Source organism: Lepidochelys olivacea (assembly GCF_965140295.1).
Source record: "Lepidochelys olivacea isolate rLepOli2 genome assembly, chromosome: 1".
Taxonomy (NCBI): domain Eukaryota; kingdom Metazoa; phylum Chordata; order Testudines; family Cheloniidae; genus Lepidochelys; species Lepidochelys olivacea.
In genome coordinates, this window is record NC_140411.1 from 217331635 (window position 1) to 217345374 (window position 13740).

At 49.1% G+C, this 13740-nt stretch overlaps 1 protein-coding gene across 1 annotated transcript in view; it reads right to left on the reverse strand.

The window, feature by feature from the left end:
- LOC311520737 (scavenger receptor cysteine-rich type 1 protein M130-like) overlaps positions 1-10123 on the reverse strand; it is a gene marked incomplete at both ends in the record, with an annotated part of 61801 nt that extends 51678 nt beyond the window's left edge. The window contains one exon of the mRNA XM_084628454.1: positions 10063-10123. Within this exon, the coding sequence (XP_084484580.1) occupies positions 10063-10123 (61 nt within the window). The remainder of the gene's footprint in view (positions 1-10062) is intronic.
- Positions 10124-13740: the final 3617 nt, after the last annotated feature.

Genomic DNA, 13740 nt, shown 5'->3' on the forward strand with positions numbered 1-13740 from the left:
CCTTCTCTAATCCTGGCTTCCTCTCTCCAGGACTTCACCTTTCAGGACAAATATCCCCCTGTTTTCCATTTTTACCTGCACATCCCAGTACCATACCTGGCAGTCAGACCATGGCCAGACAGCAAGGACTCCTCATGGATACAGTGACAGGCTAGCCAGATGGCTGCCATGGACTGGGATTTCGGCCAGTGGTGTGTTTCACAGCCAGGTTAGTGGGCAGTGCAGATCCTTTCCAGGCTCTGCTGTTAGCGGTGATGTTGGGAAAGGCACTTGACTAAGTGGCTCCGCTCTTCTTTTAGCTCATCCATTTAGATCTGTGTCCTGACAAGACCCTGGCCCTGACAAGAAGGCGACCTTTGTTACCTATATAAGAAAATCCCAGGAATGTCACTCTGTGAGTCACTTGACATGGAGGATGTGTGCTGAGTCAGTGTGAAATGCTGGGGCAAGCTACAAGCCTGGCTGAGAGCTCCTCTGGTTCAGAATATCACCAGGCTCAGTCATCACTAGGATTCACAGTCACTTGCCATCCAACTTTTAAGTTATAAGCCACTTCCAACTCTCGGAGTTTCCCTTATTCCATATGGCGCCATCTCCTGTAGCTGTCACTGGGGCTGAAGCCAGCGAGATTCCACCATCTCCCTACAGTCTGTCGGCATGTGGGAGTGAGGCCGCCCTGAGTAAAGTTGGCTGCTGCCTCCCACTGTTTTCAATGAAACTGAAGCCCACAGGGAACATGGCTGCTCCTGTATGGCTCAGGGGGCTGGAGAGGATGCAGGGAGTGTGAGTGGCCCCAGAGACCTGATGAAAGGAGGGTGGGGAGAGTGAGGAGAGCAGGACACTGAGGGCAAGAGGCAGATCTAAGGGATTCAGGGGAATGGGGTGTTGGAGGATGTGAGGGCAGAAGAGAGGCTGAGAGGGGCAGGAGGATGTGGCTGAAGCGGAATGTGGGGGCATAAAGGAGGCAGAGGGGGCTGCAGAGGACAGCAATAGGGGTGAGAGATGAAGGGGATCAGATGGCAGCTTTCCAGCCTGGGGTTGGTGGCGGGAAACAGGGTTCCCTCCATGCAGCCAGGGGAAGGCACTGTTGCAGTGTTTCCAGTTGTTGCAAGCTGATCACAAGTCACAGGATTTCAGTTCCTATAGGAGGAGCTGGTGTGAAGATGCGAGAAGCTCCTCTGATACGCCAGTTTTCAGGGCTGGGCCAACCTGTGTGTGAGACCTTTTGGACTGAGGACACAGACCTGCCCTGTCCCTTAGCCCTGCCTTCATGTATGTCCCTAGAGACGAGAGAGGGTCCTGGGGCAGCAAGAGGCAGGGCAGGGTGAAGTTGTGAAAGTTGTGGTGTAGCGGAGTCCCAGACAGAGAAGTCCCAGGGATGCAGGAGGCAAGAGGTGGGTTGCTATGGTGAAGATAGTAAGAGGGAATGAAGGGCAGATCCCCCATCTCAGGGGTGAGGAGAGGGCAAGTGCAGACTCCAGCTGAGCAGCCAGGGAGAGAGGTGCTTTTTGTGTCCATTACAAGGCTGACGTTTCAACCTAAAATTGGCAGGGGAATAGAGGGCGGTGAAAAACTCCATTGACAAACTTTGGTGAAACATGCTTTAGCAATAAATACAGTATTGGTACAATGGTATACTTAGATTGGTGAAATGCACCTTGGTAATAAGTAAGTTTCATGGTCAAGTAATTTACCAAACAACTGGGAGGGAGGTGAGTATATGAGCTAGGTGTTATGCGCCAAAGCTGTCACACGTGCGCACATTTCAGATTGACAGTGTACATGTTTTGCATTCATATTCTTTCTGTTTTTTTGCTTAATATTTGCTTCCAGCAGTCACTGTTTCTTCACATGACTTTATGAATTACACCCATGTGAAACTTTACGAATTACACCCATGCAACAGCACGGGCTTTCAGCTAGTCTCTAATAATTAGATCCCTATGAATGGGTGGCACAAAGCCACCCCCCACTGCAGGGCAATAAGGTAAAAGTGGCCACAACCACTCCAATTCTTCCAGTTAAGTTTTAAAATAACAACACCTGGCCCTACATAGCACTATGCATTCAAGTGCCTGAAAGCACTTTACACTAATGAAGGTAAGCCGCACAACCACTCACTGAGGTAGGTAATTAATTGTTGTTTCCATTTCACAGATGGGCGAACTCAAGCATGGAGCATTAATTAATACAGCAGCAGAGCTGGAAAGAAAACCCAGGTCTTGAGATTTCTGGTTCTGTGCTCTGACCACTAGACCCTGCCCTCTCCCTTGACAGATGTATCTGAGTAGGGAAGAGTCTTCTTAGCAGTGGAGAACATGCAGCCATTACCTCCATCACCACCTGAAATAAGATTTAATGGCTGCCAATTAAACAACATCAAGTCCTTCTGCTACCTAAGTAGTACACTTACCGACGACACCAGCATTGATAAAGAACTTTCAGCATGTTAAAATCAGCTGCCAAATATCCACAAAATGCCAAGTTTACAGAGCTGTTGTGCTCCCTTGTTTTCTATACTCATTAGAGACCTGCCCCTTTATCGTTGCCAAATCCAAAAACTTAACTGCCTGCAACAGCGCCACATATACAGCATAATGGGATTCAAATGGTCTGACAAAATCTGCTGGACTCAACGACCTGGGAGGGTACGGCCCATGACAGGCAAGCCTGACACTCTGCTACAAGGGAACCAGAATGTATAACAAAATATCGTCGCACCACCTTGCCCAACAGTAGGAGGGAACATAGACACCAACTTGCCGTGGCACGTTTCCTGAACCCTACTTGTGGAAACAGACTTCAAGTCACAGTCATACTCGAATATGAGTGACAGTCATTATTATTAGTGGAGGATAAGGGGGATCAGAGCTCTGCTAGGACCCTATCCTTGTAGCTGGAGAAAAAAATTAATAGAACTGTCCCAATCTATTGAAGACACTAAAAATGGAGTTAGGAATGTGAGAGAGATAATGGGGTTTCCCTCCATTCTTGGATCCCTTCTTGGTTCCCTATGGGTAGAGGGAGAGTGGAGCCACCCTTTCTAACAGACAGGAATCCTTTGTAGCAACATGGAAACATATAAAGTCTTCTGGGATGTGGGTTCACAGGTGGAATACATGGATGTGAGAGAAAAGAGACTGAGGGGCCCAGCTATAGGGCCCATGTTAGTGGTTCATCAATATGAGTTCTTACCTGAGCAGAATATGCCAATATCATTAGCGTGAGAGCATGTGTGGTTGGGACGGGACATCCTGGGACATTTCTCAAGGACAGACTCATTCCCCACACACTGGAACTCTTCCTTCCAGATCAGATCATGTCCTTCTTCAAAGTGAGCTGTTCCCAAGGTGGCTACAGCCTGTCCACACTGTAATTCATTGCAGATAATAGAGGCCGCATTGAAACCCAAGTGTGAATCACAGACTGTCTCCCAGGTATTTCCATGTTTTACTTCAACACGTCCTGAGCAGGCAGTGTCCCCTCCAACCAGCTGGACGTCAATGCGACCTAGAGAGTAAATACATCCATCGGAGAGTGTTGGTTATGCTGTTATCTCTCCTCTCAACAGCAACAACATTGTTAAATAAGCAGCAGCCCTTTACCCCGTATGCCAGTTCCTGTGTTCCAGCGATGAGAGAGAGTTTGAATAAAAGGGCAAAGTGTGACACTGCTGGGGCATGGGGGTAGCCAACAACATAATTCTCAGGTGTGAACAGGTTGACACAAAGCAGAGTGTGTGACTGTGTCTGCATGTGGGACTGGATGTAACTGATGAATGTTTGCATGGTCTTAGTACATCCTCCCCTGGAATATTGTATTTCTGTCCCTTCATTATAGGAAGGATATTGAAAAACTGGAGAAAGTTCAAAGAAAGAAAACTATTCAATGATGAGGCCTGGAGGCATGGACATGAGACTGGGGAATAAAGGAGAATAAGGGGCAAGGGACAGCAAGGGCAGGTGCCTCCACAGGGGTGAGATTCAGGAGGGGAGGCACTTATTCATATCATCTGAAAATACTAAAATAATGGCTAAGAGTTTAGAAAGAAAAAGCAGCAGGAAGAGAGAAGGAATAATTCCCCAGCAGTGGAAGGAGTAGAGAGTGGGATAGGCACAACGGGAAGTGACTGAGTCACTGTGATTAAAGTTAGTCTAGAACAAACCAGACACAATACTAGTTGTCACCTCTGATGACATTTGCCCTGACCCTGGCCCTCCTTTTATTCCCACTGTGATGTTCTGGGGGTACAATCCAAACCAGTGAGAGGTTGTGTCACCACTTTCCCTGCAACCCTGGGTGCCTTAAAATGCTTTACTGCTGTAGCTCCCAACCTGGGAGTCTCATAGCCAGACCACAACCTGACACCCCAAGTTTTTGTGCACTTGACAGCCCTGGTTCAGCAGTTCTGACCCTAGAAGCCTGTGTACAACCCCACCGCCCCACTCTGGCTTCCACCAGAATTGGTTACAACGAACGAAGTGACTCCAACATGCTCTCAGGCCCAAATTTCCACAAAGCTGTCTGCCCTGAAATGTTCAACCCTCCCCTGGAACATTCAGAGATATATAAAGGTTCACTGCTCCTGTAAGGAGACAACAGCTTAACACTTAAACTGTTAGTCACTTCAAGTGAAACACAGCACTGAGGCTGTCTATAGTAAAAATAAAACAAATTTATTAACACTACAACATAACTTAAGTGATGCCAAGTAAAAGGAATAAAGTTAGAAAGGGTTGTAAACAAATAAAAGTGAAAACACACATCTAAAAGTCTAAAGCCTAATCTAGTAAGGTACAGGCTTTGTTCAAGATGGTTTCTCGAACTTATGGTCAGTTCCCAGAGACATGGTGGCCAGGTTTGTATAATTTTTGGTGGTGCTGAATGCCCATAGGACAGACTGGGGCAACTGCCCTGGGCCCCGCACTATGGGGGGCCCTGCGCTTCAGGGGGACGCGGGGTCTAGGGTGGCCGAGGGGGTTATCCAGGGGCCTGGTGCTGGCAGCAGCGAGCGACCCGGCACCAGCCCACCCTGCCCCACTGGCTCCTGGCGTCGCTCAGGGGATGGGGCAGAAGCCAGAAAGAGGTGGGGCGGGGGTTTGGGGGAAGGGGTTGAATGGGACCGGGGCAGGAGTGGAGCGGGGCGGGCTGGGGCTGGTTGACTTGCTGCTGCTGGTGTCAGGCCCCGCTTACCCCTCAGGCTGCCCTGGACCCCACATCCCCATGAAGTGTGGTGCTCCCCAAAGTCTGGGGCCTGGGACAGTTGCCCCGATCCATCCTATGGACAGGACTGCTTTGGGTCCAGGGCGGCCTAGGGGGTTAGCAGGGGGCCTGGCATTAGCAGCAGCGAGCGACCTGGACCCAGCCTGCCCCTGCTCCTCCCGCTCCCTGTCCCCATTCCATCCCTTCCCGCAGGCTCCCGCCCCGCCTTTTTCCGGCATCTGCCCCCTTCCCATAGTGACACCGGGAGCTGGCAGGGTGGAGCAGAGCAGGGTGGTCTGGGGCCGGGTTGCTCACTGTTGCCGGCGCCAGGCTCCCCACTAACCCCTCAGGCCGCCCTGCACCCTGCATCCCCCTGAAGCACAGGGCCCCCCAAAGCATGGTAAACCCAAACATTGGTGGGGCCAGGCCCACATTCCTAAATATTGATGGAGCATGGGCACCATGGGCCCATATAACTCGCCATCTAAGCCCAGAGACTTCAACCCTGCCCCCTTGGTTGAAGGACCCATCTTTCTCAGCTTGCAAGAGCTCTGGCCTCTTGCGTCTCTCTAGTGATGGGTGACAAAGATGGCTTCTGCCCTTGTTATTATCTTCCAAGGTTCAATGACCTTGTTTCCAGAGGCAGGATGACCTCATACTGTTCTTCCCTTCCTGTGGATTTTCAATCTCCCTGCTGATTTCCATGTAAATGGGGCTTCCATTGTTTTGATCACACCTTGCTTAATTTAATTGGGGACAGGTAGATAGCTGCCTTCCCTCCTGTCTGGAAGACAGCTGTTTCTCCGTTTGTTTGGACAAACACTTTAAACCATAATATCAATGAGGATCCATAATTGCTTAAATAGTGTTAATACAGACATTAAATGATTATAATAATGATAATAATAATATAGGCTTTTATAAAAGATCTCACTCAATACACTTTCATAATACAGTAATATTGTATAAAATCAGTTGATTTAATTGCTTATCTCTTGAGGTTCAGCTCCCCTGTCTTTATAGCCCAGTAAACCATTGCAATGTATTCTTTGAAAAGTAAAACCCAGACCAAGCTTCTCTCTCCTGCTGGGTGTATACACCATGCTGTCTCCTCTCCCATTTGTTGTCTTGATAGCTTGGTTTATCTAACATGTAACTAGACCGTCCTTATCTCTGCCTGAGGACTGGCTGGTCAGAGAAGCAAACACATTCCTTTGTCTAGGGCAGACTTGTTTACCAACTCCCTGCAACATGCCTAGTTTAAATACATGTTAGTCACGATTCCAGCCTATGCCCATATCTCCTTATAACCACTTAGTGTATGCAGAGTACAAGAATATTAATAATCAGTGAGTTATTAGTTTTCCAATATTTTACATACCACCTATCAGATTAGGACATCAGTGAATTGGGGTTCATTGAACCAGCCAGGCCAGCTGAAACTCATGATCTGATACCAGTGAGCCCCTTGCCCTCTGGCATTGGGATGCTATGAATGTCACACCCACCCATCCACCCTGTCCACCTCCACACCCAATCTCACCACCGCCTCCATCCTTCTCGTGTCACCATTCCTAGCTACAGCTAGGCCAGGAATCAATGTTTTATTTCAGAGAACAAACCAAAACATCAGAAAAAATATTTGGTTCAGCCCTGAAACTGTTTGGAACTCATCAGCAAATCCGAGAAGTCCACTTAGGGTCCTACAGAAACAGCGTGTGCTCCCCCTTATAACCTTTAGCCCCATGATTAGGGCACTTGCCTGGGATATGAGAGACCCTAAGTTAAATTCCCACTCAGAAGCAGGGACCTGAACTCTGATAATTCATCCCTGCCCTACAGGTGAGTGCAGTAACCCAGGCAATTAACTATTCTGGGCTGGAATGCTCTCACTGTCTCCTGGTGAAGCTTCTCCACTTTGAATGTTTCACCTCTGAAACCCAGGAAATGATTGGTGAAGTACGTGTCACTATTGTGTGGGTCTGAGGGAGGCAGTTTGGAGGGAGGTGAACTGGGGCATGGCTGAAGCAGGGGCAGGAGTCCCAGCTGGGGGTGGGTTGTGGGAGTGGGGGGCACAGCTCATTGTGCGGGTCAGGCTCCATAACCAAGGTAGCATGCAGCCCTGCAGAGATTTGCTACTGTGAAATACGTATACAGCTGCACAAGGTAGGAGACAGCAAGGAGCAACCTCTTACATGTTAGTGACCCACCTGCCATTCACTACTGCTTCCCTCCCTCCTCTGCCTGGTCACTGGTCCTCCCCCACCCCCCGCTACAATCTTTAAATGTTTCTTATAGGGAATTTGAGAAAATGTTTTTCTCCCATCTGCATTTACCTGCTGGTCAAAAAGTGTAACTGCAGATTTATCTGTGATGAGTATTTTATGTTCAGTTTTTATACAGCACATTCCCTCTCCAGTAACAGGGGCTGTAACTCCTTCTTAGGGGTCGGGGACATCAGAACCCTCAGAGCAGAGAGCTCCTGGTAGCTGCAATTACAGCTATATATTGATGGGGAGGGGATTTGTTTTCACCATGACATAATATAGAACAGTGCTCCCCCTCCCCAAGGGACAGTGACTATTATGGGGAGTCCAGGAGCTCTGGCTCCACCTCCATGTCTCTCTTCTTGAGGGGATTCATTCTCTGGCACTGAGTCAGAATAAGAACCTTAGTGTCTCTTCTGACACTTCGCCTCTCTGTGGGAACCCACGTGTTGGACTTGAGATAAAAGAGTTTACTTTAGTTTTCTTTTAATTTATTTAAAGCCTTTTTCTGTCTGATGAATTGTATCCCCACATTCTCTCTCCACCCCTCCCCCTTCAATCACACAGGTAGGTATTGTCCCATTTCACAGAAAGGGAACCTGAGGCACTGAGAAATTATGTGAGATGCCCCAAGGTCAGACAGTAATCTGTGTCAGAGTCAAGAATGGACTCTCATTGCCGGATTCCCAGTGCAGGGCTTTCAGCATACAGCCATCTGTAAGTACACAGGGGGCACAGGCTGTGTGCTCATGTATTCCATGGTGTCCTCACAACAGCACTGACTGGGCACTGATTATTATGATTTGTTCTTCGTGCCATTCCCAGTAGGGCATATCTGCTGCAGCATGTTTGCTCTCTGGTTTCAGCAGCCACCATCATATTACACCTGCCCCTTGCTCTTTATGGCCCTGAACCAGCAAAGGCACTTAGTCATGGGGACTAACTCACATGCTTAATATTAAGCCCGTGCTTAAGTGCTTGTTGAAAGGGAGCCCACATTAGCTCGTATAGAGTAATGTGTTGATTTAAAGCTGGCCCTGTTGTTTATAAATCCTTTTGTGCTGTAGTCCCTGGCTGTATTTGAGTCCCCTCCCTCCTTTAACCTCATTTTTATATAAGTCTAGATTGTGTAACACTGGTGGGACTCTTACTCCCAGGATTTGTCTTGCAGACTGCACTGGATTCACTGGGACTGTTCCTGTCACAGAGGGCTCAGCAATGGCAGGAAGAAAGATGGGCAACAATTTCACAAAACCATTTCTGTTCTGCTGCATTTTTTTTCTAAATTTTTGACGAAGAGGAAAACATGTGCCTGCTGAGAGTGTCGGTTTCAGCACTGTGAAACTTTTCGGTGGAACCAGAATCCAGCCCGTACATAGGTGTCCATTTGCAGATTTGTAAAGTGCCCCATTATTGAGGGAGGGTGGTAGAGAACTCAGCAGCCATTCTAAGATGCATTTAAATCAAGCTGATACACTTGCTCAGGGTCTGGTGGGTTATGAAATTTTAACTGGACACAAGTGTGAGGGGAACATTCCTGTTCCACATGGACTCAAATTTAAAGACAAGAAAAGGAAGCTTGTAACCAGCTTCTATTATTAATCTGACCAGACTGTTGACCAGTGGAGTATATGGCTGCCTTCTCTCCCTGCAGAGTGCGAGCTCCACCCATTGTAAGTAATGGGAGTCACTCCACCCTGCTAGGAGAATAGGTCCCCCTGGTTTCACATGACCCAGGCCATAGCAATTTGGTTACCCAGGAATACAAGTGGAATTCTCTGTGGTTTCCCTGTGCTAAAGTTCAGTTTTATCATCAGATCAAACCCCAGCTTCTTCTGTGGGAATTTTTTGGGAAGTTCAGGTAAAACCCCCCACTTCAGAAAATGTCCTTGCTCTGGAATCCTCAGCACCTACCCTCCGAGGCACAGAGACGTTGCAGAGCTATCTGCGATCTCTACATACCAGCTGTGGTACCGCAGTTTGTCTCTAGCTAAATATTTGAGGTTTCTAAAATCTGACTTTCATCTTCAGCTTCACCTGTTCACACTGCAGCTACAGAACAGCAGCGTCTCAGACTGCAGCAACTCACAGAAACAGGCTGCTACTGAACAGTTCAGTGTCCTGACAAGTGCATCATTCAAACCCTGCTGAAGTTGGCCTGGCACATTTGACAAACACAGGACAATTATTCACAGGTTCCATACACAAGCACAGAGCTGGACAGGCGATGAAGCTGGAAGTCATAATACAGAAGCCCATTTTGCTTTTCTTGTGATTAGTTGACAGGAATTTCTAAGCACTGAAGCCATTAGTTCACTAAAAGCAACTCTGGGCTCACAGTGCTACAAGACTGATGTATTTTATAAAGCACACAGACTGTGACAGGGTCAAATCTATGATTATTGCAAATATATAAACCTCCTCTCTCAGAATAACCAATGGGAGAAAATCAGAAACACAAATTTATTTAACCCCAACTGCCTGTTTTCCATTTGCTTCCTTGACTTCTGGAATAAAACACTATTTCTAGTGGATTGAAACTTCCTACTTCTCTTCTGCCCAGCTCATCCAGTGAAATAAAGCAAGCACTTACCCATGGTGTCCTGAAGAAAGAGGAGAAGCCAAAGCAGCTGAGTGGAGAGATGTCCCTTCATTGCCAGACAGACCTGCCGTCCCCTCCTGACACTGCACAGCCAGCACAGAAACACTCTGCCAGGGCTCCTCTGTGTCTGACAAGTGACAACAAAGCAGTGGCAGGGAAATATGTAGATTCAGATGCTGGCATCAGCTGCCAGAAGGAACCAATAGAAACAATATTCACCTTTTTAGACATTATCAGAGAGTTTATCTAAAACTTCATGCAGCTAAAACATCCAATACAATTCTAAAATTCTGGTTGTTACCATATATGAGTGACGAGTCCGCTTCTGATGTCATGTTCGCTTCAGTCTCAGATCATAATGTAACCACCCTCCTTGGCGTAGGGCAGAACTCTGTGAAAAATGATTCTGTCTGATTAGTCAAATAACTGTAGAGCCTAGAATGCTGCTCATTTGACAAACTAATTAAGAAAACAAATGTAGGGAAAAAATAAACCTCTAAAATTGAACCCCACAGAGCTGTCTGTGTCCAGTTGTAGCCAGGCCACTAAAACCACAGAGTTGGGATGTTACCACTGTGGTTAGCTGTGTCCAAAGGAGAAGGGAACAACCCCTGCTCCCTTTCTGGGACCCAGACTGCTCAGGGCTTCCTGAACGGAGTGGGAATGGCAGTGGTACATTAGTGGTAGGAGTGTGTCATGGAGCTTCCTTCTTCAGAGGTGGCCACCAGTGGCAGCAGAGTCGCAGAGGGCTTCCTGTTCACCGTGTTAGAGCTTGTTCTTAACACTGACTGACTAGGTTCTGAGTGACCATCTTGCATACCGTAGTGTAGGTAGCAACCCACTCCAGGACTCTCTGTCCAGGCCAGTGCTAGGACTGCCCTGTGTGGTAACTCCAGGCAGCACAGGCTGCGTTAGTCAGTCTGGGAGCAAGAGAGAATCGCAGGGTCCTGGCCATTTCCATCCGTCTGAATAGAGAATCTCCACAATAGTCCGTGCAGCTGAAACCCGTCTCTTCTCTACAGTGAAGAGCAGCACATCGGCTGTAGGACACGAGCTTCCCAGGAGACAGCAGCAAGTTAACCAGGAAAACAACATAGCTGAAGTCCAGTGGAAAGTGGGTGGGAGAGGTCAATCAAAGGTAAAAACCAGCCTGAAAGAGCCGTGTGTAGGTGTGTGTCAGAACAGGCCTAACAGAGGCATTTAGAATGGAATTTGAAATCAGCCCATCGCAGCACTTGTGGTACCAAACAGAAAGGCGGCCTTGTAGGAAACAGCTCTAACGCAGGCATCTCTGGCACTTTGCCACCCCTACCTCATGAAGGCCAAAATGCCACAGCGTGAGCTCCTTGGCAATGAACAACAAGGTGTTTCCCCAGACAGACGCCATCTTGGTGAGTGGCGAGAACTCAGAATCAGCACAGGAAGTTCTCTCTCATCTGTCCAGAGAGTGGCAAAGACCAGGAACCATGCGGCAGCTACCCCAGCTCTGCCTTAACTACAGTCCTTGTCAGCGGGTCACCATGCCAGGGCCAGTACAGCACAGTGCAGCCCCTGACCCTGAATAACCAGAACACAGGTCAGAGAATTGAAGAACTGACTGATAATGGAAGAAGGTGCTGGCAATGTTACCGGGAGGGGGGGTGAGCTCTCCTTGACACAGCTCTGATTGGTTTTTCTGCCCCAGGAGGTGAACAAGTGGGGCAGGTAGCCAATCAAAGGCTCAAAGTCATTAGCTGGTTGGAGCTTCTCTTGTTATCTGGAGGCTGGGCCCCACCGCACCAAAATCCCATCACCAGGAGCAGTTTGCCAGAGCTGGCAGAGCTGTGACAGCTGCTCCAAGGCCGTCCCCTTCAGAACAGGTGTCCTGGGTGGGTCCTGCAGCTCCCTGGGGGTGACCATGTCACGTGGCTGATCCCACGAGCAAGACAGAAACAGCCAGGCAGGGATTGTTGCCCAGTGAGTGGCGGGGAAGGGGCTGGGAAAGTCCTGGGGCAGATCTTTGCTCAGAGTCTCGTGTCTGGAGTGGGGCCAGCAGAGCTCCCTGCCCAAGGGAAGCTGGAGCAGAAGCCCGAGGAGTGGGGCAGACGAGCCTGTGGCTGGGAGGTGAGAGGACGGGATCAGAAGTCTGGACATGAGGAGTAGCTGTGGAGACCTCAGAAAGGGCCGTGTGGGGTGGTGAGGTCCTGCCCCTGTGTAGCTGGGAGGGGCTTGATGAAGCAGGTGGGAGATCTCTGCTGTGAAGGTGAAGAAGGGGATACATTTAAGTGGTGTAATTGCCCCAAGGCAGGGGACCTTAACTGCCCCCTCTGGGGTGTGAGAACTTAGGGAACTGACAGAGGGGAAACAGAGGCAGGATGGCCACATTTCCACACCACGGGGGCCTGTGCCAGACTGCACCCTGTGACACTACTGATCTGTGGTTAGAAGTCTGGGGAGGAGTCCTGAGACCTCCTAAATCCCACTGCCAGAAAGCACAGAATATCCATAGGGTCCTGCGACTGGGCTTTCATGACTTACACTGAGTTTAGGGTATGACTTAAACCAGGAAGTGTATTGACTTTGCCCCACATAGAGAATGCATGTGTGTATGTTGGGGGTGGAGGGAGTAATAAAAATTTTGCTTCTGTCCCTGTGACTAGGTGCTGTAACCATTTCCTGTTGTTTCAATTTCCTATTTACTCCTGTACTGTGATATATTTTACTACTTGCCTTGATTTGCTCCCCCCTGCCCTCCCCCAGATCGAGAAGAAGCTTTCCCAAAGGCCCTGTTAGTCTCGGTTTATTTCACAGTATGGAAAACACCAAAGGGATCAGTATGGAGTCCCCATGAGAGACAGGCACAGTGTGGGGTCCGTGCTTTGCTCCCAGCCTGCTCAATCTGTGAGGAAGGCAGGGAAACTCCTCCCATTTGAAGGTGCAGACCACAGAAAGGAGAACTGGACCATCTCCCCAACACTCACAGTGCAGGAGGGCCAGGGTGCAGGAGGCTGAGGGAATGCAGTAGCACCACCTTCATTGTGACCCCTGAGACGTTCCTATGCTTGACTCCTCGTTTTTGGTCTCTGCTGCTCATGGGGGAGTAACTGAGGCTGGAGGGGGCAGATCCTCTCCCTGTGTCACCATCACCCCGTAATCCTTCAGTGATTTCACTGCATAAGAAACTCCCACCAGGTGTAGGGCTCAGTACAAGAGCCGAGCTGGAACTTCTGAGTCCATCTCTTATTTGGTAGTTCCAAACTCCTGGCCAGGAATCTGGAGGGGGCTGGTCTCCAGGACTCGCACTTGTCAGCAGGGAGTCAGTCCCAGTTCTCTCAATCATGGCGTAGTGCAGGGAGGGGACATATGGTGCCAGTAGCTCTCAGTTTGGCTCAGGCCTGGCTGTGTTGTGCTCCCCAGCCCAGCTGGGAGGCTGAAGCAGCAGGATCTTTCCTGATGGAATGGAACTATCAACCTCAGTACAGTACAGGGGAACATGATCATGATCCTGTTCTCCCCCTCCGGGAACAGGGGCCATGACGAGAGGGCAATGTAGGAAAGCAGCCTCAGTGGCTTCCTGGGACACACACTCCCGTTGGTGCACTGCCTCTGCTCCTAAAGCCCAGAACAGCCTGACCCGCCTCTGAGTTGAGCATTCAGTATCAATGTGAGGCAATCCCACAGCCAGACCAA